The sequence below is a fragment of the Alligator mississippiensis genome, chromosome 5 (genome assembly GCF_030867095.1).
Source record: "Alligator mississippiensis isolate rAllMis1 chromosome 5, rAllMis1, whole genome shotgun sequence".
NCBI lineage: Eukaryota > Metazoa > Chordata > Crocodylia > Alligatoridae > Alligator > Alligator mississippiensis.
Genome location: NC_081828.1, coordinates 209,200,384 through 209,224,918, shown reverse-complemented (window position 1 = coordinate 209,224,918; position 24,535 = coordinate 209,200,384). Strand labels below are relative to the sequence as shown.

The 24,535-nt window shown below is 40.7% G+C and overlaps 1 protein-coding gene across 1 annotated transcript in view; it reads right to left on the bottom strand.

Moving 5' to 3' along the window:
- Nucleotides 1-283: 283 nt before the first annotated feature.
- Nucleotides 284-24,535, bottom strand: part of WDR48 (WD repeat domain 48) — a 35,559-nt gene continuing 11,307 nt past the window's right edge. The window contains exons 6-19 of the mRNA XM_014609070.3: nt 22,873-22,961; nt 21,919-22,020; nt 21,118-21,342; nt 19,779-19,853; nt 18,769-18,871; nt 15,391-15,488; nt 15,095-15,202; nt 14,622-14,718; nt 12,970-13,065; nt 8,640-8,745; nt 6,833-6,920; nt 5,750-5,826; nt 3,140-3,332; nt 284-2,279 (exon numbers count right to left, since the gene is read on the bottom strand). Coding sequence (XP_014464556.1) covers nt 2,184-2,279; nt 3,140-3,332; nt 5,750-5,826; nt 6,833-6,920; nt 8,640-8,745; nt 12,970-13,065; nt 14,622-14,718; nt 15,095-15,202; nt 15,391-15,488; nt 18,769-18,871; nt 19,779-19,853; nt 21,118-21,342; nt 21,919-22,020; nt 22,873-22,961 — 1,553 coding nt within the window. The 3' untranslated portion in view covers nt 284-2,183. The remainder of the gene's footprint in view (nt 2,280-3,139; nt 3,333-5,749; nt 5,827-6,832; nt 6,921-8,639; nt 8,746-12,969; nt 13,066-14,621; nt 14,719-15,094; nt 15,203-15,390; nt 15,489-18,768; nt 18,872-19,778; nt 19,854-21,117; nt 21,343-21,918; nt 22,021-22,872; nt 22,962-24,535) is intronic.

Here is a 24,535-nt window from a genome sequence, read left to right as displayed (position 1 = left end):
ACAGCTCTTCTCCTAGGTCCAGAGAACCAGGCTGAGCCACAAGCTGAGATGTCTTTCTGTGAGGAAGATCAAACATTTTTCCCTCTACAGAGTCATTTAACCATGTTAAAGTCTGCCTTAAAAAAAGTGCGCATAAATGAGTGTGCATGTTTTCCTAATGCACAGCAATTATTTGAACTGCTAGGAACCTATCAAGCAACTTTCAGAAATGCTTCTCAAATGATGTAGGGATGTGAGTAACTCAACCGCCTGCTTAGAGAAGTGAAGCAAAAAGAGCAACCACTTTTAAATATTTTAACTAAAGCCTTTATTCTATACAACTGTGAAACACAGATCATTTACCCTTTTGGCATTGCAGACTCTTCTGTCAATCTTTCCTGAAACTGCATTATTGGGATGGTTGGAAGAAAGAAAGAAAAAAAAAAAGTTACAACCTTGGCGGACTTCAGACAAAAGCTGGGAGCAGTTACAATGTTTACAAAGGAACAGCAAGACAACCAGAAAGAATCAATGTCTATAGGAACAAAGCTTAGACCCCTGCTAATAATAAATACAATTCTGGACAACTTCTCAATAAAATCACAGCTCTGTTTAACCATTTAATTCACAAATATCACTAAAAATGTGCAGTAATAACACAGTTGTGTCAAACTGAGTATACACGGGAATGGGGTTTAAAAATTCATATGGACTTTAAAAGGGAAAAAAAAGACATGCTAAGCTTCATTCTGAAACGCACCTTCTCATGTGAACAGTGAGCCTGTCCAGTTAGATTAAGCATGCAAAAGGTAATGACTCGAGTATTTTTCAAAGAAAATGTGTTGATGAAAACAATCTTTTATTTTTAATTGGATCCCAGTAATGTAATGAACCTGGGACTTTCTTAATGCTCTAACCTAACTCCTGATAGCAAAAATACAGGAAGGGCAAGAGCACATCTCCAGGGGAAAAAAAAAAGAATAATAGACTGCCCTTTGAAGGCACTTGTGCTTCTGTTTCAAACAAGAGTTATTGTACACAATTTCTTTGTGAGGATTATTCATTTTCTCTGGCTACAAAGTTTTGTTTTTTGGAGGGACAGCCCCAAATTTTCTTGCCACAAGTTGAAATTCTCCCCACTCCCCAATAAGTTAAACTTTTTACAAGACCACTATGAGTTCATGAAAGCCTTAACTTTTTAGAAACAACAGTGAAAAGAAGATCTGCATACAGCTATAACAAAAACAGCATATAAAACATTGGAAAAAAAGAATACAAGTACTTTTATATCATGGATATGAAGTTTGCTGTGAAGTATCTATAGTCTGATAGTAACAAAAGTTCAATTTTTCAGAATGATCTGCAGTTTTAACATGTCAAGTTTAGAACACAGGTACTGGGAATTCCAACAAGCTTGTCTTCAGAACAGCTCGGACACAGTGCAGGAAATAGTTACATATTGTCTTTTTAAAAAAAAAAATCTTATGTTGTTGCAAAACAAGTTTATTGTATTATGATGCACAGCATCACTGGACTCACCCTGCTACAATATTTATCTAGTGTTCTTACTCTGAATGTCTCTCTCTCTACAACATGTTTGATCCGCCATAGTAAACAAGTCTCACGTTAAGCCTTCACTTGCAATTAAATGGGCTGCTTCTTTTCAAGTGTGTAATAATTTTATTCTTATTCTTCTACATGGTAATTTTTTTATGAATAACCTATGAAAAAAATCAATATAGATACCAGATGAATGGAATGTACTCAAAAAATACAGTGCATGCAGTTTTGAATTACGTTGTGAACACAGTGACTAATATGGCCAAAACGGTGTTTCATATTAAGCATGAGCAGATGAAAATAATGTTCTGGAAGAAACAAAAGAAAAAAAAAGGGGAAGCAAAAGTCTGCACTGGATCATCATCTGTTCTCTGTACACTTTACATAACATGAACCACTCAGGGACTTCCCAACTCACTCACTAGGCCTTGATTAGGACAGACTTTAGTTTAAAATCATATAGATTTTTTTCCTCTATATTACAGCTCTATTAGTCACTTCAATTAAATGTATACTTTCTGTCCATACCGAGTCATTAGAAGTCTCATCTACCTTAGGGGTTCAGTGGGCTTCTATAGTACTACTCTTGGAACCAGTACAGTAAGGTCAAGTAAATGAATAACCATTTGGGTCCATCACTTCTTTCACGTTGATTTCTGGCGGTAATGAAGTGTCAGATCTCCACCACTCTTCCATATGAAATGCTTTACAGTTCGAAGGTCCATGTTTGGATCCAAAACCTAAAAAGGTGAGAGTTTTTATAGCTTTTAATACCCGGGACACACTTTTTCCCTGTATAAAGAGGACACTTCACTTTTACACCTAAAAGAGATGTATGGATGTGCGTGTAAGAATGACAGGTCAGCAATACCCAACATTATGGCCCTGCAGACTGAATGAGTGGTGTCAGGTCAGTTCACAGGCTGGCTCCAGTCTGTGGGCCCAATCCCTCTGCACAGAGCTTGTGTTGTATTACAGTTTTTTAGATGACCCTTAGGGCAATTTTTAAAGCTCAAATGGCAGCATTTGCTAGAATAAGAAGAGCAGACACAGGCAGTGTACAAGCCGTTCCTCCGCAGCCCTGCATCTCAAACCTGGCCTGTCACATTCACAATGCCCTTTGGTCATTCTGCCTCAGGCACCTCTAAAAAGTTTGCATTACAGGTAACTACTCAGTACTAGCTGGTTTACCAGTCTATCACGTACCAGGATAACATCAGGACTAAGTCACAAATGAAAAAAAGATGGAACCAGTTTCAGAAGTAGCAAGGCATCAAGATGGCTACAATTTGGTTCATGTTCAGCTAGTCTGAGCAAGCATTTGCAGTATTCTCCCCCACTCCCTGCAAAAAATTACAGGCCAGCAACCAAAATCCCAGTATACAGATGCTTAGCCATGTGATCTATCCAACTGTTTTACACACAAAAGATAAACCTGTAGAGTCCCATGAGATCATAGGAGGAAATTAAGTTTCAAAGACAGTTTAAAACAGATCATCTACAAGATACTTTTAAGATCCCTGCCTGGAGCTTCAGAATTGATTTGCTATTAACCATTATCTATGCCCGTCACATGCACATGGACCTTCAGTGGACTTACCTGGTCCTGGCACAAGAGTTCAATTTTCTCTTCCGCTAACACAGCAATGTCCTCCTCTTTTTCTTGTTCTCCAGCTTTTTCATTATTGGAGGAGCTTGTTGTCTGAGATTCATTATCCAGATTTATGATTTTCTCATAAACATGTTCCATTACTTTTCTGACCTGTAGCATGTCACTAGCTGATAATCTGTCTCTGTGCAAAGTAATCAAAAATGCAAAACAACTGATTTAAGCCTTTTCAACTCTTACCTTCACAGCATACAACAAAGTTTGCTAAAGCATATATTCTCATTTGCAACGTAAAATAAAAGCATTCTAATATAAAGATCTTATTTCAATCTATGGTATGAGACCATCTGTAGTTCTGTAGAGTATCAGTTACACCATCTGGTAAAGGATATGGTAAAATTAAAGGAGTTAAAAGCAATGGGAATGATCAGATCAAAATCTCAGATAAAGAACTCAAACAATTCCAACCATTTCAGTTCAATGAAGAGACAGCTAAGATGACAGGATAAAAATACATTGGATGATAAGTGATATACAAGCAGCGACATTCAATGAAATTAAGATGGCAGGACATTAAAAAGCAAATGAAATAAAACTGTCCAGAGGCAGTCACAGAAGCAAATATTTAGCAAGACTCAAGGAGGGACTGGACATGTATCTAGGTATCAAGAATATTCAAACTTAAATGGCAGCAACACTTTTGGTAGAATACTGAATCTCATACTTCAGAGATGATACCAGTGATTTGCAACCTTTTTTAGACTCAAGGAACCCCTCCATAACTTTTTCAATTTTAGGAGCACCCCATTTCAAAACATTATTAAAAAAAAAAGAAAGTGACATGTTTATGAATGGTCATTAAAACTTTTTCCTGAAGTCCCTTTACTTCAGATTAGATCTCTTCAAAAAAATCTAAAAGTTTTTTTAAAATTAAGAACTGGCAAATAAAGAAGAAATACTACTTTTAAGGCAATATTGCTATTGAGAAGTTATGGGTACAAAAAAGTCAGAAAGTAAAGACACTTCAGGGTCAGAGTTCCATAATTACATGGATACCACAGTCTGACTACAAACAGAGACCAAGGTCTGCAGTACACTTGTGAGGAGGCATTGAAACTTCCTTTCCTTATCAGCAGAGAAGCTGCCCTCCCTCTCATTTTGGCAGCAGGAGTCTTGCACAAAAGCAATTCAGGAAGGGAGACACTTTCTGTAAGAAGCAAGATTTCCTACAAATTGGATGCAGGGGCTGGCTACTAGAGGCTACTTGGGAAGCTGGGAACAGTGAGAACACACTTGCGCTAAGCTGGAGAGGCAAAGAAGAGTGTTTTGGTGCCCCAGTGCAGATGACTCTAAGTACCAGCTCTGCACCTGGTGTCAGCCTACCTCTGGAAGCCAGGGACTCTGTGCTCACCCTCCACCCATTCTACAGCTCCTGCTTGTCCCCACGCTGTTTCCCTGTGAACAGCTGCAGCTCATTCTCCACTGGCTAGTCCTCCCTGGACCCCTCTATGGGCACTGGGGGCCACCAGTGCCATCTGGTCCAGGCTGGGCTGACTCAGGTAGCTTCTCCACACTGCGAGTGGCTTCATGAGACCCTGGTGTGAGCTGAGATTGAGCTACTTCTGGGAGACCACACATCCTGCAACATGCTTGAAAAACATGTTGTGGCACTCTGGTTGTGAAATCATCAGGCTTTACCAGCCTATTAGAGACCCTGAATAAGACCTGACATGAGGGACAGATTCCCATGCAGGCAGCTGTTTGGCTTCTTCTACCTTCATTTGAAATCTCTAGTACTGGCCACTGTTAGAACCAGGGTTCCTAATTAGCAGTGGGCCAAATCCAGTAAGACAATTCCCATGTTCCAGTCTTACCTGGAACATGGGAATTGAAAGGGTTATACAACTCAGTAAAAATGGAATAGTTACACTGCCAAAAAGTCTCAGCCCAAGTCAAAGTTCAGCATTTGGGTAAATTAATTGACAGCATAATACCTTAAACTTTCAAATATTTTCGTATCATCCTGGGTGCGTCTACACATTAAATTAATTTGAGGCAATAAACGCTGGGGCTGTTCAAGTCGAAGGAAACTGCTCCTGGATGCAGTATCCACATGTGCAGCCAGGACAGCGGCAGTTTAAGCTGGGACAGAGCAAGCCCCTGGCTGGTTGGGCTGACCACGCTCAATGCACGCACGCGGTCAGTACGTACACAGGTGTTTTGGTGCAGTAGAGTACTCCACCAGAAGGTGGTACTGCCCAGGAGAGTACTATCTTATGGTGGAGTTAATTAGTTCACAGTGCCCAGTACGGCACACGTGTAAACTGACACTTTACTGTGAAGCTAGTCAACACTTCAGTAAGGCACATGTGTAGATGCACCTCCTGTGTAGGCAGATATTCTCTCAACACCTTACACTCTCACTCTCTCAAATCATGAGAGAGAGAGAGAGACAGACAGACAGAGAGAGAATGTCCAATTTTGACTTCTGGATGAATAAAGATTCTGTTGTTTTTCTTGGCAAACTTATTTTTTTTTTTTTTATGAGCCCTTCAATTGAACTTTCAGTACCGCTGAAATACAGTAAAATTATATACCTACTTTTTCAACGTCTTTGCCCCTGAAGATGAATGAGGTTGGAGGTAGAAAGGGATCTTATTGAATTTAGGCATATTTTTCTAAAATGAAATGAGAATAAGGTATTATATTTAGCGAACTGATATGATCCTCATTAGTGCTATTTCCAACAGGAAAGCAGCAGCTCTCATTTAATAGGTTATCAAACCAAATAAAGAGAAGTCTCTCTAACACAACTGACAACTTTTCTTTAAACTGTTTACACATCTGAAGGATGCCAGATTTGTGTCATGTACACACATATTTGCCTAGTCTTGTATATATATTGCTGCACATACCAGTAAAGGCATGGTGGTGCCAAAAGTTGCAGCAACAAAGGAGTTGTCTCCCCTCTCCCTATTTTCGGTACTTTAAAAGGGGACAGGTTACATATCAAAAATCCAAATGTTGTTTCTTTAAAAATGGACAGAGTTTTAAGAATGAGGGCCTGGATACCAGGGATCAGTCCTAGGTATCAGTCACTTAAAAAAAAAAAAAAAAAAAAAAGAAAAAGTGACCTATTAAGGAATGGAATCAAATCTCCAGACATGCCTTGACTAGTTCACTCCAGTCAGACCAAGATGGGCATTCAGCATATTGCTAGCTTGAGAATATCTTTTTTCAGCTGGATTCTAGTATTTTCATTTTTGTTAGCAAGCAACACTCCTTGTGAATGATGGAGGAATGGACATTATAAATGTATACTAGAGTTGGTTTATTTTGGAGGGGGTCTCAGGTAAGCTGAGAACATACATGGCATTATTGAGAGTGTAACTTATTTTTTTGGAATTTTATCAAATGGTATATAAGACCAAAACATTTTCAAAAAGCTGTTTAGCTCACATACTCAATACCTGCTGGTTTAAAGAATTAACACAAGTCCAGTACTTTCCAGAAAGTAGGTATTAGAGATCTGTAATGTGCATGAGGAGAGCATTTCAAGTTAATAACCCAAACTTCCCTTTTAGCCTAGTTATGGGGAAATATTAAACACATGATTTGAGAGTTTGGTTAAACTCCTTTCTAGATTCCCTATCAAAGAAGAGTGCTATACACAGTGATACTTACATCCACAGTGATGTCAATTACCCATTGTGGCACAGTTTCATTAAGGAGCATAGATTCAGTTTCACCACCTGAATCCCGACATAATAACCTAAGACATAAAGACGTGAGTTTCATGAATGATGCAATTAAATTATTGGTGGGGGAGGGGAAATCACTGTACAGTACATAGTTACAAAGCACTCTAACAGGGCAGCCTGCCTGCTGGTCAGACCCACTTTAGAAGTTGTCACATTTCCTATAAAAAGAGATGAGAAGGAAGCTGTCCCCTCCAATAAAGTCAAACAGGGGGACTGAAAGGAAGGAATCTTAGGCAGCAGAGGCTTAGGATGGACAGACGAACTGTTTGTTTTGCCTAAGAATAAAAGTATGCCTTGAACAAAAGACTTGGCATTAGTGTCCTGCAGGGCTGGGGAAACAGACCAGCTGCTTTACATGCAGGCAAGCAACAGACTGGAACAAAAGGTTCAGGCCTTGCTTACAAGTCCAATATGTTAAAAGCCGCAGTGGCAAAGTTCACATTAAGTAACCAAATGTACTTAAGTGACACTGGGACTGAATGTCACAGTGCTCCCAGACTTCAGATGTGCTATAATAGTTGTGGGTCAGGGTATTGAGAAATCAGTCATTTAAAATCCAGTAGGTTGGTTACCAGTAGGGGTGCACTGATAAGGATTTTTTGGGTTGATACTGATGGCCAATTATTAACAGGCCATATTGGCTGATACTGATCTGATTGCTGATAATGCAGCCAGAAGCTTGGAGAGCAGCGACTGGCTGATAAGTCTGCTGGGGGAAATAGGGTGTGGGGAGCAGCAGATCAAGGCCTCCACGGTGAGGGAGGGCTGAGGCAGGTGCTGCCACGCCGAGGCATGCTGGGACACTGGACGGAGCCGTGAGCGGCTTGTCCAGGGGGCTACCCCCATCTCTCCCCGTGCCCCCTGGATGATCGATTGCATCTTTCCCCCATGCCCTGCCCCGCCCCAGCTGGGCAGCACCTGCCCCACCCCAGCTAGGTAGCACCTGCCCCGCCCCCAACCCCACTCCCTCTCTCACCATGGGGGCCTCGATCTGCCCCCCGTCCCCACCAGACTTACCAGCCAGACGCTGCTCTCCAAATTGCCATGCTGGCTGCATTCATGCCACAGCTGTGTGCGTGCACACAGCATTTAATCAGTGACATTAATTGGCCACATCAGCCAAAAAAAGCCAATTGCAGATCACATCAATTTTCCTTTTATCAGTGCCGATATGACATGGACAGGAATGTTTTATAGCATCTCAATGTTGGGAATCTGTTTTCCACTGTTAAATGTCACTGATGGCATCGACTAGTACTAATGAAATCAAAGTAGAACAACAGGAAAGATGCAGAGGTACTGATTACCATTCAGATGGGGGTTGCACAGGGAAGGTCACAGGACTGCTTCTGTGCTTCCCATCTGCCAAGCATAAGAATGTTCTGATAGACCAGCTAATATGCTTCTGAGAGTGTTAAGCAATTACACAGACCAGCAAGCATGGGGGAAAAAAAGAAGCTAATGCCTGCAGCTCAATATTGCAGTCCTATAGGCCGTAATATTTGCCCATAATTAAGTAATGCTAGAAGAACTTAAGGGGGAAGAATTACACAGCTGTAGAATGAAACAGTCTTTAGGTTGCTATTGACTGGTTTACAGGAAGGGTAATGGGCAAGAAGTGCATTCTGAGCCATACATAATGCAGTGTCTTCCTAAGACCTCTGCTACAAATCAACTCAAACCACAAAGTGGATTGTTTAGCCATACAACAGCTTCTTAAACTTTGGTACCTGAACAAAGTGCGTCCTCCAGCTTCACCAAAAATAACTGGCGTATGTGGTGGCACCTGAAAGTATCCGTTTCCCTTCTGTACTCTATTCTCTTGCTCACCATTCACTAAAGAAACACAACACACACAACAAAGATTATATACCTAGTTTTAAAACCAGGTACAGAATAAAGCAAATTGGGTCTCTTCCCACAGCAGCTGGTAAATTTCAAGAAAAATCCACAAAAACCTTAGCTAAAACACTTGGCATATGCACAAAACAAGAAATGGATAAGTGATGATTTCTTAAAAGCTAGAAATCCCGGTTCTTAGCAAACGTGTCAAGAGGAAAAGAAAGAATCAAAAACTCTTATTCATCTTTCAGATTTCAGTGTCTGATGTATAAACAAAATGAGGCCATGAGCTGAACACTGCCTTAGGAGTTTTCCTACCATTTTTGAGAAATACAGATAAATAAGTGTTTGATAAATAACTGAACGATCCACACTTTGGAATGACCAAGTAAACATATCATTCCATAATGGCAATTATTTGAAGGTCAAGGCTTTTCATATGAAAATATAATGCTACACCAAGCCTATTCTTTGCTCTCTCACCTTATTTTACTACTCAAATAGCAAGTGGCACTGACAGAGTTTGGTTTTATCTTAAATTCACTGCAATATAAAATTCTATTCATTATTGACCAGGTTGATGTTTGTGAACTACAGGGGAAAAAGGATCCCAGTGACATGTCAAATGCAGAGTGCTGGATTATAGGAGTGCCACCATCATTTATTCATTTGCTGGAAACCACAACATTCAAAATGATTCACGCGCAAGGCATTTTGAAATACCTGGTAAAATTCACTGACAAACAAGTACGCACAAGTGTCAAGGTGCAATGCCCTCCAAGCGGAACAGAGTCCAGGTTTGCTTTGTGGCTTCTATAATCAACCAGTCATTGAATTTGAACATTATGTTGAATGCAAAAATTCACCAAACTTTCGAAAGGCATAGTAAATGGGGGAGCAGAGTTCAAAGTCAAGTGTTGTGACCAGACAGGTATAGAGCAGGCTACTGCGCACTCAAAAAGAAATTAAAGCACTCAAATTAGAACAAAGGATTTTTAAATGGATTTAGAGATTTCTTTAGTAATTCAGATAAACAACTGAGGATGAGAACAATAAACTGGATTTTTGGAGGTACTGCAAAATTCTGCTAAAAAAGTTACTGAAAATAAGGCAAGGTTATAATGCTGCTTCAACATTTAAAATGAAAAAAAAAAAAACAATGCTCAGAGTGTTGAATTGGTAACTGAAAATCTTAAAAAGACTTAACTCAGAAAAGGAAGCATTTCACACACTCCTCTGAGTTTATCAGATAGTGCTGTTTGCAGGAACTGTTATATCATTTGTATGGTATGGTGTGTATGGAAAGACCTTTGGCCAAATCCTATTCCACCTTACTGGAGTCCTGGAAAAAAACCCAAACAGAAAAAACCCCCAGACAAACATTACATGTATCTACATTAAAACAGCTTCATCTTAGCCTTAAGACTAAGAAAAAAGCAGTGAGGAGGACTCATCTTTTGAACTAGCAGTTCTCCAGAGACTCCAGCAAGCTGGAATAAGATCACGTAGACACAAACACATAACCCTCCATTTTTCAGTTATGTAAAATGTGATGCCAGACTTGCACCCTTCCTGTTTGCAGCTTCCAGATCAGTGTTGTCACACACAACTTCCAGTATGGTGACTTCAGAAAACACTACAGTACTTATTCTCATTTAGGTTCTCTCCCCCTGAGATTATAGCATTAAAGTACTTCATACTAAAATAGTAACAACGGTATCCAGCCTGCCTACAGTGGTCTTGATGACCTCTAACAACAGCACTAACCCAACAACCCCTTTGAGACATTTTTTTTTTCCTCCCCAATACTCTTCAGTATTTGCTTCAAAAAGTTTTTAACCCTTCTCAAGCAAAATTTAGAGTCCAACCCCTACAATCGTCATTCACCCAGGCAGTCTTCCTGACAAGGAACTATGCCCAAGAGCAAGAAGTACAGCGTCAGGGACCTAAACTTCTGAGTGTCTGGTAGTTGCCATTCCTCACATTTCCTATCCCAAAACTTAAGTCATTAATACACAGAACAGGTATAATAAAGGAAATAAAGCAAGCTTCCCCAAAACAGCCTGCCCAAGTGCCATAACCCTGTTTTGAAATCACACTAAGTGAGGAAGTATTAGAACAAACATGTTCTTTGTTCTTCCTGATAAAAATGCTAAAACTTTAGCATGCTAAGAGTTTTGTAAGGCAGATGCTAGAGAAGCTGAACTTAAACCAACTCTTTTTACAAAGACCACTTAGCCACCAGCAGCTCTTGACCAATTCTGGCTTGACGTGGACTTGAATAGGTCACTTTGTGTACCTCTCCCAATTACTCACCAAGTTCAAATTACATGAGTTTAAACTTCCTATCAAGTCAGTCCATCTTGCCTATCCATCTTTATGCAATATGCTTCTAACACAGGGGTGAGCAATTATTTGGGCCCACAGGCCACACAGGAAGTTTTGTGGAGCTGCCACAGGCCATAGCAGCATCTCCCCCCACCCCACCTTGTAACAGCTCACCAAAACTCTTTATGTGGGATGGGGCTGCGGGCAGGTGGGGAGCTGGCATGGGCATAGGGCTGAAGCCTTGGATTAGCAGCTGCTCCAGGTTGGCAGCAGGTTGCAGCTTCAGTAGGGGCAGCTCAGCTGGGGTCCCCACTGCCACCAGCGTGGCCTCTGGGCTACCCTTCTACTCCAAGGAGGGGCTGGAGCTGCTGCCCAACTTCATGCCACTGCTCGGCTTCAGCGGCCAAGCAAAAGCTGCTGCTAGGTGCTGGGAAAAGCACAACCTGGAAGGGCGCAGAAGGGAATTGGTGAGGCTCTATTCACCAAGGCGCCCCTGGGGGTTACAAGAAATAATGGTCATAAGCTAGCAGAGAGCAGATTTAGACTGGACATTAGGAAGAACTTCTTCACAGTTCGAGTGGCCAAAATCTGGACTGGGCTCCCAAGGGAGGTGGTGCTCTCCCCTACCCTGAGGGTCTTCAAAAGGAGGTTAGATGGGCATCTGGCTGTGGTCATCTGATCCCAGCACACTTCCCTGCCTATGCAGGGGGTCGGACTTGATGATCCATTGAGGTCCCTTCCAACCCTAACATCTATGAATTACTGATTCATAGATGTTAGGGTCAGAAGGGACCTCAATGGATCATCAAGTCCGACCCCCTGCATAGGCAGGAAAGAGTGCTGGGTCTAGATGACCCCAGCTAGATGCTCATCTAACCTCCTCTTGAAGACCCCCAGGGTAGGGGAGAGCACCACCTCCCTTGGGAGCCCGTTCCAGACCTTGGCCACTCGAACTGTGAAGAAGTTCTTCCTAATGTCCAATCTAAATTTGCTCTCTGCTAGCTTGTGGCCATTATTTCTTATAACCCCTGGGGGTGCCTTGGTGAATAAATACTCACCAATTCCCTTCTGTGCCCCCGTGATGAACTTATAGGCAGCCACAAGGTTGCCTCTCAACCTTCTCTTGCGGAGGCTGAAAAGGTCCAGTTTCTCTAATCTCTCCTCGTAGGGCTTGGTCTGCAGGCCCTTAACCATACGAGTGGCCCTTCTCTGGTCCCTCTCCAGGTTATCCGCATCCCTCTTGAATTGCAGCGCCCAGAATTGCAAGCAGTACTCCAACTGCGGTCTGACCAGCGCCCGATAGAGGGGAAGTATCACCTCCTTGGACCTATTCGTCGTGCATCTGCTGATGCACGATAAAGTGCCATTGGCTTTTCTGATGGCTTCGTCACACTGCCGGCTCATGTTCATCTTGGAGTCCACTAGGACTCCAAGATCCCTTTCCACCTCTGTGCCACCCAGCAGGTCATTCCCTAGGCTGTAGGTGTGCTGGACATTTTTCCTCCCTAGGTGCAGCACTTTGCATTTCTCCTTGTTGAACTGCATTCTGATGTTCCCTAATACCACCTAGAACTCACAGGATGTGCATCCATTAAATGGATAGCTTTAATTTTTACTAGCATTTTTCCCCCCTCCAAGGAATAGGATTTGTATATATTGAATATCAACTTAAATCACTTTCCCTGTATAGTAGTTCAAAAGATTTTGAACAGAATTATTTGCTAAAGAAGTGCTAAATGATATTTCAATGCAAAGTTATGTTAAAAGCTATTGTAGATGTAGACATTGCTGCAGATACCGTACGTATACCAAACCAGCTATGAATGTTGAGTGGGAGGTGGGCGGAGCGGAGGAAGAAAAGATTCCAGTTGTGTGCAGGAAAGTACTAACCATGATTTATTTCATTTTCCTCTTCATCCATTGGATTGATATGTGTTCTAGGCCAATATTCTAGAAGTGCTTGTAGTAAAAGTCCTCCAAGGTTCACTATAAGATATTGTTATGCAAAAAACAGAAGATAAAAAAATACGTAAAGTCACTGACAGTTTCATATGGACAGGCTAAGGACAAAGGAGACACTGCAACTTTCTATATTTTCATTTGCGGCGTGTTAATAATTTAATTAGGTAGATTATAACTGCTCTTATTTCTTAGGCAATGCTGGAGTTAATTCAAGAAATACTGAGTGTGCAAGCACTTCCTGTGGACACAGAAGTCCACTCGTATGGAGTTCCACAGAGTCAGATACTCCACGCAATTTAGTTTCTTAAGTCCAGGAGGGCAAACAGAAGCCACCTGGATAAGCCACTTAGGTTTCTTACACTTCCTCAGACAGGGGAGTCCTGGATTATGGTCCCTGTTTCTGAGACTGCCTAGGAAGTGCCCTTAACACTGCACTACTGAGTTGGGTTCCCTCTTGGTTACTCTCTTTCTGACCCAACGAATATTGAATTCTTTTCTGCACAGTGACTCAGCTTCAACAGTCAAGGTTCTAGCCTGGTAAACAGGTACTCTCCTGAGAAGTATGCACTGCTGAATGGGAACACTCTCAGACTAAGAAGGAAATTGAACCTTGATCTTTCTTAGGGAAGAGTTCTCATACAAAAGATCACCATCATCATACCCAGCAGGCACATCTACATGTTCATTAATGTGCCGTAGTTACGGTGCATCTAAATCAATAAGCAATAACTGGCACTACTGTGCAGTAGCACCAGTGCATGGCTTTTTAGTAACACTAACTGCACAGTAGCCTAATACTACTGCATAGTAGCGTATTAGTATGGTTGTCCTGCACGGTACTGTGCAGTTAGTGTCTCATGTAGATGCACCCAGTTTCTCTTCCTCCAGCTGTATCTTAAAAGGGGAGGTGGAGAGGAAGTGATCCAGTCTGTATACAAAAGGATGACTTCAGTACCCAACTATAGGCAGAGGTTTTAGATTGTGAACTCTAGTGAGACATTAAGTCTATCTAAGGGATGCATCAGATTGTTGAGTTGGGGAGTAAGGCAAGATTTTCTTCAGCATTTCCTGTTGGCCTGCCCAGCATCTTTCCACCTAATGAGCCGAGTAGTGTGAATCCCAATCCAAGGTACCCATTCTTCAGTTTGTGAAATACACTATTAGGGCTTAGCACCTAGGTTTTAGGCAAAGGAATACTTAGTGTCACCATCCCCAAGTCCCTTTGTGAATGTTTTTCTTACTTTTTAGTTTTGCAGACAAAACACACTACTTTGCTATTTCAAAGTTTGAATTGTTTTCAGCTACCTTATGCTGCAGGTTTAAAGCCTGGCTTAGGTTTTTTGTTTAATAGTCTGTTTTGCAACAGTATTTTTTCACTGTCCTTGAAGGACTATGTCCAAATGAAACAGACAAACCAAATGCAAAACTTGTTCTAAAATCTCCAAGAGTATTTTCATTAGCAATTTACATAGAGAATTTAGTTCCAAGAAAACTGGAAAAATCCAAGCAATCACTTATACAAATATAGATAATATATGTACTGGGATTTTGTTTTAGAAAAATACTAATATTAAACTCACATTTTGGGTCAGATCCATCTGGACTGGTAAATCCAGCATCTTTTGCTGACACCCAAGCTGCAAAGCAGTCACTCTCATCTAAAGTAATTGTCAACATCTGTTGAGAAACACACACCAACTAAACATATTGCAATATTCTGTATTAAGAAGGCTACAGACTTTTGTGCATCAAAACAAAACCACTGTAAACTACAGCTACATAAGCCCAGCAAAGTTTGATTATGAGTGGGTATCTTCAGACATGATTTGGCAATGTATATTACACTGGAAATTGCTACACAACATTAAACTGACAATACCTTTTTAAAAGGAATCCTATAGCTCTTATCCAAAGTCTCAAAATCCCAAATTTACTAATATACTGATCAAAATGTTTAATTTTATCAGATAAATCAGTGTATAAAGTGTATACAACTTGCATCCACTGTCACAGAAGATGACAAAAGGCCCCTATTAAGAAACCCAAGTCTTACCCCAGTTTTTAAGTCTACTGAGAACCAGTTTGGCACATACACCATTTTAAATCTTTTTTTAATTTCTTCTTCAAAATCAACTTTCCCAAGGTCTTCAACTTTACATGCCTGAATAACAGAACATTGAAAAAAAAAAAAAAATACAGAAATTTCTCAGTCGCAAGATTGTTACATTTGCTCTTAAAACCTTTAAATTTTCATTTATAGAATAAAAAAAGTGAATTCTCTCTCGTATACTTACTTCTATACCATACTAAAAATCAAAGATTTTCATCTAATATATAATTTGCACATACCTTCAAAACATCCCAGTATGCCACATTATTATTTGTATCTTTGGTTAATATATGTCTCTTGTCATTAAGAATGTTGCACTGAATAATACTAGCACCTCCTAGCAAATATAAACAAGATAAAAGGTCAGTACTGCCATTTAAAATTTAATTAACAGAACACCCAACGCCACACGCAAACACGTGACATTACTACAAGACTATGGCTATTACTTAGTTCTACCATTTTAGGATACCTGGACACTGTATGGCTTTTAACCCACAACTATGGATAAAAGAATATTACACAAGAAGATACACAAATTCAGTCAGACTGTCCCACACCCTTCAGCTGAAGTCAAAGTACCAAAATATCCAGAACGTGAGCCAAACAAATTTACTGCAAAATTAAAATATATACATTATGGATTTTGTTCAGTCTCAGATAAAAAATAGAATAAAAAAAATAGAACAGAATAAAAAAATCTTTTTAATTAAACTCCTCTAGAGTCATCATGGCCTGAAACTTTCAGCATACATTGAATATACGCATATCTATAAGTATGAACAATATGTTTCCAATGATATCGAAGACTGATTTTCCAAGACAGAAAGAAGTATAAATACTGAAGTATGGCCTGACGCTTAAGTCTATGGGAAGTTTACTGACTTCAATGAGTTTTAGATGAATTTCTACACTATTTAAGTTCTAGTGTAGAACATCTAGTTCAGATGTTATTTAACAAATTCAATATCCAAAATGACTAATCACACAGCTCTATTTCTTAAGTGAGGTCACAGCTCTCATGTTGTCATCATCTTTCTATTCATATAAGTTCTATTAGTACTATTTTAATAAAGTAGTAGCCTACTAGGTGAGACCGTGTTCTACCCACCCCAGTAGCCTGTCTCTGACTGTGACAAATATTACATACTAACCAACTGCCTATCAAGGACAGTTGGGGGGGGGGGGGGGGGGGGGTGACAGTGGCTTGCATCCGGCCCCACTCCCCCCACCTCCAATCTTCGGGACCGAGCCACCCCTCCTCTCCATCTACTCCCTTGCCTGCAGGGTTCGGGGGCCAGGGCCAGCAGTGCTGGCCTGTCCACTCCATAGCTTGCAGGTGGGGGTGGGGACAGACGCCTGGGGCCAGGCTTGCTCCCCCCACCCTCGCCCCCACCGCTTCGGGTCCAGGGCCGCTCCTCCACCCCCACGCGGGGGGCCAGCAGGGACAGAGCCCAGTGTCCAGCCCTGAGCCCCCATTCCCCTCATCCGGCCCCATCTCACCCCCATTCAGGCCAGACCCTGCTCCTCCGCCCTTCCCCTCACCAATCGCTTCAGCCCTGATCCTGTTGCCCCTGGCAGTTTGGGGACAAGGGTTGGGGCCACTGTGCCCCCCCGCCCCCGCCATGGTGGCTCCAACCCCAGTCCTCCCCATCTCAGGCTGCTGTTCCCACATCCTCCATGGGGGGGGAGGGGGAGTTCTCCCTTTCCCCCACTCTGCTATGGGGCCAAGCCTGGCCCCCCCACCCTCCCCACCGCTGTTGCGGGGCTGGGCCCACCTCCCTCCCCCGACATCCCCACTGCCGTTTCCGGGTTAGGCTGAGCCCAGCGTGCCTCCCCCCCACCCTCTGGTTTTGGCGTCAGGCTAGGCCAGGCCCAATGTGCCCCCCCTCCCCTGCTGCTGTTTCAAGGCCAGGCCTGCTCTTCCCAACCTCCTCCCATAAAACAAAACAAAAACAAACAAACAAACAAACCAAACCAAAACACATACACACACAAAAAAAAAAAAAAAAAAAAAAAAAAAAATCGGCCCGGGTCTCCTGCTCCTCACCCCCTGCCACTGCAGTGGGCCAGCTCCTCCCCCCACATCAGGTCTGTTCCTGTCCGCACCCCACCACCGTTGTGTCGGCCTGGGCCCGCTGCTCCTCCCCATGTTGGGAGGGAGCAGTGTGGGAGAGAGAGAGAGAGAGAGAGGGGGCAAGGCCAGCAGTGCTGGCCTCAGCCCCCCCGCTTCCATATTTATTGCCTGCAGGGAGCAAGGGGGGGGGCAAGACTAGTGCTGCTGGCCTCGCTCCCCGCTGCAGTGTCCTGACCCCACTCTCCCCCCGCCTCCCATGCTGTGCCATCACACCTCCAAGAAGCAAAGGGGGGGCTCCTCTGATATCACCCCCCTCCATTCCATCCACTCTGTTTTGGCCGCCTCCAGGGAGCAGAGGAAGTGGGGAGAGCTGGCCTCACCCCTCCCCCAGTCCCCATGCCACCTTCATCATGGCAGCACTCTGCCACCTCCTGTCTGAATGCTGTATTCGCAATCTGACTGGTTGTTTCCATCAGCCAATCAGAGTATGAATAAAGCATTATGGACAGACGGACAGACTATGGCTTTTATAATATTACAATTTTAGGGAGAATATAAATAAAGCATGTCTAGCATCAAGGAATAAAGAATTGTACCCCAGTCTCTCATGTGTCCCAGGCTAGCACACTAACCACTGGACTGTCCTTTATTATCATCATAGGTTTTAATTCACCAGCACTGATAACCTAACTCAGGACAAGCAACTCAGGAGAAAAAAAAATGGCATCTCAAAGAGAAGTCCACTAAATCTCCCCATGATGACTCTTGCTTCCTCTCCAGAGTAAATTTATTATGGAATATGCTTTAAATAGTATTTTATGTTTTTATTCTTTCCATTAGTGGTTCATAGGTCATGCTGCGCTTTTTTTATTTCGCAAATGCCTTTTATTTTCAGATAAATAGGGCCATGATCCAAAGCCCCATTAAAATGATGGAAAGGTTCCCTTAGAAAACAATGGGCTTTAGATTGGACACTGTGTTCCTCCACACACACACACACACACACACACACACACACACACACACACACACACACACACACACAAATGACCTGGGAGAATTCTCCCAGGTTTGTTTTTATGGTAGAAAAGCTTACCCAGAGATGCCTGAATAGATATTCGAATGCCGAGCCCTTGAAGAGCAGAGACCTTGCAGTTCCAACACTGTGTAGCTACGAGGCCCTGTGCACACATCTCAGCATACTCTGCAGACTCCCTCAGTCTGCCCACGGACTGATGGCAGCAGTGTACATGGCAGCCCTGATTGGCTGACCCAGATTGCTTAGGGTCAGTCTATGCCTCCCTGCAGCACAATGTGGGGATTCTGAAGGAGGGGATTCTTTTCTCCTAAAGCAGCCATTTTTGCTTGGGGAGAAAAATCCTGAACATCTGTGCCCTTGCCGCTTTCCCAGGAGAAACTACAGCACTACAGAGAAAAAGTAAATGTCTGTACATGGTCCTACCCTGCTCACCTGGAATTTTTGCTAATATTTTTTTTTAAGATTTCTGAAAAAAAAAAATAAAAAAAATCACTGATTTACCTTTTATAACTTGGTCAGGCTGTGTACACAGGGGAGTTATAGGATTTGTACAATCATTATCATAATCTCCAGAGGCTCTAAAGTTATGAATTCCCTTCAAAGTCTAAGAGAGAGACAGAAGCATGATATTACCATAATTTTCAGAGATGACAGCTCTGTGTATAACTTTTAGTGGAAAGCAGTTGTTAGTTCAAAAAGAAGTAAGGAATTTTGTGGTTTTCCTGCAGTAGACTAAAAAGACTTTCTTAGAGAAGGGCAAGTAGTTAGCAAGGAAAGTCCATATTCAGTGCTTAATATTTATTACTGAACTTTAACACTACATTATACTTTTTTTTTTTTATTATATAGGGTGTGTCTACACACGCCCATTTAATGTGCATTAGCCCATTAATTTGAGGGAGCATATCTACACTTGTGCACCCTTAATGCACCTTAAAAGTGGCAGACAAGGTTCTTTGGGTAAATCCGATATATTTTATTTTAGTTGGTCTAAGAAAATGTATCAGATTTATCCATAGAACCTTGTCTGCCTATGTCCTTAGACCAACACAATTACAAGCTGTGCCCCTTTAAAATGGCAATTTTAGGTTATTAGAGCCTAAACTGAATACTTGAGATATTAAATTTATGCACGAATAGCTAAGTCGCATTAGTGAACGTGTAGATACGCTTATGGGCATTATTGCGGTGTGCATCCATTGAGTTGGGACTAACTTGAGTCCCAAGTCGGTCCACACACTTGCACTGACGTGCCTTAGCATTTGCTCATGTAGAGGTGTGCTTAAAATAGATTTTATAAGCATTAGGCTAATATGCATTAAGTTTAGGCACATGTAAAAGCACATGTGGACACACCCATTGTCTCATAAATAGGAAAGAGACGTTATAGTTCACTATGCCTCTACCAGAAACAGCACAACAGTCCCCAAAGCTGAGGCACCAGAGATAAACCAATATGTAACTCAATTTTAGTCTTATAATTGACAACAGGTGTTTGCTAAATTACTTACCCACTTATTCACAGAAGATTTGGTTGTTGCAACCCAAAGGGCTGGTGGAGGATCAGCTGATCTATCAAGTTCCATCTAAATAATTAGACCAGAAAACATTTTCACATACTAAGTTTAACTATGATCTCTTCAAAAATGTTTTGCTTTCTAGTATCTCCAGAAACAAAAACTGCTTATTAAAGACTTGCAAGATTCAATACAGTAGATAGTTAAGTTACAAGTTCTAATCCAGTAAGCGCTCAACTGCAATTTTTAATCTTATCATAAATCCCAGAGTAGCAACAAGTATATCACATCTCCAAAATGTCAGATGTCAGTATTTAAAGTGTAGCACCTGCAAATACTGAATTCTTAAAAAGTATATCAGCTGTTGGGCTCTCATTTTAAAATGTTTTAAATATTATAGTACTTAATATTTGACAGCAAAACCATCTTTAAAAGATTTAAATAAACAGCTCAGTACTACTAAAAACATAGATTAATCTAACTTCTGAAAAAAACCCATCTCGCTGCTACCGCAAAGAATCACTGTATTTAAAACTTCAGAGAGTATTTCCATTCCAACTATAGAGTGGTTACTATAATTTTATATTTTATTTTGAGTTGATATTTCCCAGGAGCTGTATTTAAAAAACAAGTGCTTAGGATACATTTTAAACATGCTAAGCCAGTAACATACATAGCTCAGAAAGACCAGGCTGTTCATGTATTTGGGCTATGTTAGCTGTAAACTGGAAGATAGTCTGCAACTGCTTTCTGTGTACCAGTTAAACATTAGGAATATTAAAACTATGACAAAAACTTTCCACCTTGTTAATCTTATTCCCTTAAAAAAAAAAAAAAAAAAAGGCAGGGGGGGTGGGAAGAGGGGGTTAGAAGAGACTTTAAAAATTAGAAAACTCAAGAATAAAAGTGGTAAACATTATTTTTCCCCCTATGGCCTTAGAAACACTGGTTTGATTCTTAAACATATAAAATTAGGGATAATTAAATACTTTAAGTTAATTGACGGTAGAAGCTACATACACATTCTATTTACTCCAAGGTATTATTTTAATAGTTTAGATAAAAGACATGCATTGTTCATTTTTCTCCAGCCAAAGGCCTTCTGCACATGAATCTGAGGAGAAGGAAGTTATATTATATTATATTAAAAGTATGCTTACAAATACTTGTATTATATAAACACACTGGCTGCAAAACACCTGAAATATAACAAAGGCTGGAACTCCTTTGACTATTATAAGCAGATGGAATTTAATATCAGATCATGCCAATTAGCCATAAGCATCTACAAAAAGATCAAGCTTGTAGCAAACATTTAAGTAAAACTAGATACCTTAAGAACTGGGGCTTTTTCTTCACAGATGAGCACACGGATATCAGGATTTCGTAGATCTGTACAATAAATCTTCCTGTCTCTTCCTCCTGAATAAACATGAGTGAAGGCTTCATTAACTTGCAGGGCCCAAACACCTTCATCATGGACTCGATATGTGGCTATACACCTCTGCTGCCCAAGGGACCATAGACGAATAGTTCCATCAGAACTGCCTGAAAGACACTGAGCAAGAAGCATTGTTTTTAAACAAACTCCATCGGTATGCATCAAGAAAAGAACTTCCGTTTTGTTTTTAATGCTTTGAAATACTTAAGTATCTTTCCTTTAAGACAGTATTAAATAAATAATTACAGGGTCCAATTCTAGTAATATTTTGTTTTTTCTGTGACGCGCGTTATGTCAAGGAGAGAGAATGAGATAACCCAGTATTAATTTGTTTTGTGCCTGTCTTTCCAACCCCCTCAAGTAGCCAATTTAAGCTATATTTGTCCTCTTATTTTTAGAATAAGTCCTCAGCTACAGAGTTACAAATACAAATTTCTTTTAACAATATACTTATTGCAATTTCTTAGCTATGTCACAGATGTGTATTAAAAGTAATGGGATAAATATACTTTATGTATTTATAGTTTAAAATTTTTAGGCTAGAACAGATTTTAAAGTAAATTACTTTTAAATTCTACAATCTATAAGGTCTGTAAGATGTGGAGAGAAAAAAAAATATTGAAAGATTAAGAATAACTGTTAAAGGAGCTGAGAAGTCTTCATTAAGGGTACTTATATTTCAAATATACATACCTGTGTGCCATCTCTGTTCAACAACAATGCTTTTACATTGTCTGTGTGCCCTTTAAGTTTCATTAGCTTTGCACAAGTCCTTGGATCCCAAACCCTTAAAACCTATAACAGACATAAAATAACTACACTGATTTCATTCTTTTCAGATATCTTGCTTACACATAGTGCAACTCTTGAAGAATCACCAAAGCATTTCTTCCACAAATTAAAAATAAGCATGTAAAGCACTTGATCAAGACAAAAGATTGAGTTACATTTTACGTTTCAGGCAAGTCACAGGGGTCAGGAAGGAATTTCACCAACCTAAACGTTAACCTTGGCAACTACTTTTTTTTCCCCCCTCCTGTTCCTCTGAAGCATGAAAGATTAGCTCAGGCTAAGGATGGAATACTCAGGAAGGTGAGCTGGTGCTCTTAGGTGGTTGTGAGATCCCTCTCAGATGCCCTGTTCACATGCTCAGGGTCAATAAAGCACCACATTTTGGAGTTGGAAAGGTCATACTGGCAGGGAAATTGGGGAGTTTTGCCTCCCTCCAAAGAATGGGGTAGAATTCACTTCATGATATCAGCTGGACATCTTTCACTCAGTTTCACAGCACTGCAGGGACCTTGGTGTCATCCCTATTTAACAGCAGGGCAAATATTTCAAACTTAAAATGTGTGCTACCCAAAAGTTTCATATATGAGATTTGATCAAACTTAATAGCTTGCAATATACAAGAGGATTAAGCCAGATGATCTTAACAGTCTCTTCTGGCTTTAATTCCAAAATTTTGTTAAATTTGCACAAACACATGACACTTTCTAGTAAACATATTTAAAGCAGGCATTTGTACTTTCTTGGAATCACAAAACACATTCAGAACTAGGTTAAAATATAGTGTGCAAAGAAAAACAACAATAAGTTAATTAAGACTAGGAGGGGAAGGGGGGGAGTGTACCCAATTCTGCCTACCTTTTCAGTGGACCCTGATACAATTACTGTTCCCATCTGATTCATTGCAAGACTGTAGATAGAGTCTTTGTTCCCACTCAGGGAAGAAGCTATCACAAAATAAAATAACTATCAATATTACTTCATTCACTTGTCCATTTGATAGGATAATTACTATAATATTTTCATGTGTGCAGTAAAAACCCAAAGCAAGTTTTGATTCAATACAATCATCCTATATGAAAGGAACAGCCCCTACCTGAGCAAACAGGATTGCTTCCGATAGAGAAAAAATTAGGTACCACATTGCCAGTGGAAAAAGGAAACAACTTTTCAATTTCTAATGTGTAGTTCTGTAAGAAGCAAATGTCTACTCAGAGGCATATCAATCTACCATCCTTTACACTTATAGCCAATTAAAAAAAATTTAACAACTGACAAAACCACAGAGAAGGCAGTGACAGACCTGAAAGCAGGCTTACTGAAAAAACACATAGTAGATATTTCTACCAACTATGTAAATTCCTAAACCAGGTTGCTAAACCAACTGCTTGCAAAAGAATAGCATATTCTCTTGTTTGGCTTAGATTCAGCATCCTCAGTCACCCAGCATTATCATGTGAAGTTTAAACTGTTGGGCTAAGCCTTTGTTTCTTATAGTGAAGATGAGGTATTCTGGACTCGTTATTTAGAAGCCAGTGCAAGATCTCCAAAGAGGGCCAGATTTCTCTCATCCTTTTTGAAGATTATATTAATCTAAAGCTTGGCTGGCTCGACAAGATAAGGAGAGCTGCTACACACTTGCAGTAGCTATTTTTTCACATCGATATTAAAAGTGTTAATTTCCTTCCAGTTAGTCCAATATCGCTATTACAATTTAATATGCTCATCTTGACCAAAACTACACAAAAGCCTTAAATGTTTCCTTATGAACCAATCATCAAATGTCTCCAACCATCTTTCCCAGTCACCCCCTACTACAAGATAATATACCCATAAATTATCAAAAAGAACAGGAAACAAAAGAACTCTTAATCATTTTGATATCACCAGGCTTTCAGGGAGGATTGGTGAGAAAGCCAACAAAAGCAGTCTGAGGAAATCAACAAAATATCCACTCCAAGTGAGTGCTAGAGTTGCATCTGTTTCTTAAAAGATGAAGAATGCATACACCTGAAAAACTATTGATGCTGCTATACTACATCTATTCCAAGCACACACACACACACTTTAAAACAAGGCTGACTGAAAAATCCACTCACCAGGGATGAGCAGGAAGATCTTTAACAAGGACCTAAATCAAATTTCTGCATTTTTAAACTGTTTCTATCCCCCATGATGGATACAACAACTTTCCTATATGAACTGAATGCAAGCCAAGGTGACATGGACTTTGACTGCATATCAGTAACTTCAGTGCTTCTGTTACAGCTTTATCAAGCAAGAGCACAACAGTAAATTTAACAAGATTTACCCTGTTGTTATTCAAAACCTAGAGCTGTGAGCGCAATAATTCAGACACTGGATGGGAAAGCAAAGGCGAAACAGTTTAATTTTTTTTGTGAGGCTGTACTGTATACACTGTTACATCAGAGATTCCTACTAAACAGAACCTGATATGAAAAAGATTCTCCCAAGAAGGGTGTGTTAACCATGCTTTTCCCTGCAGCTTTCTTTACACCAT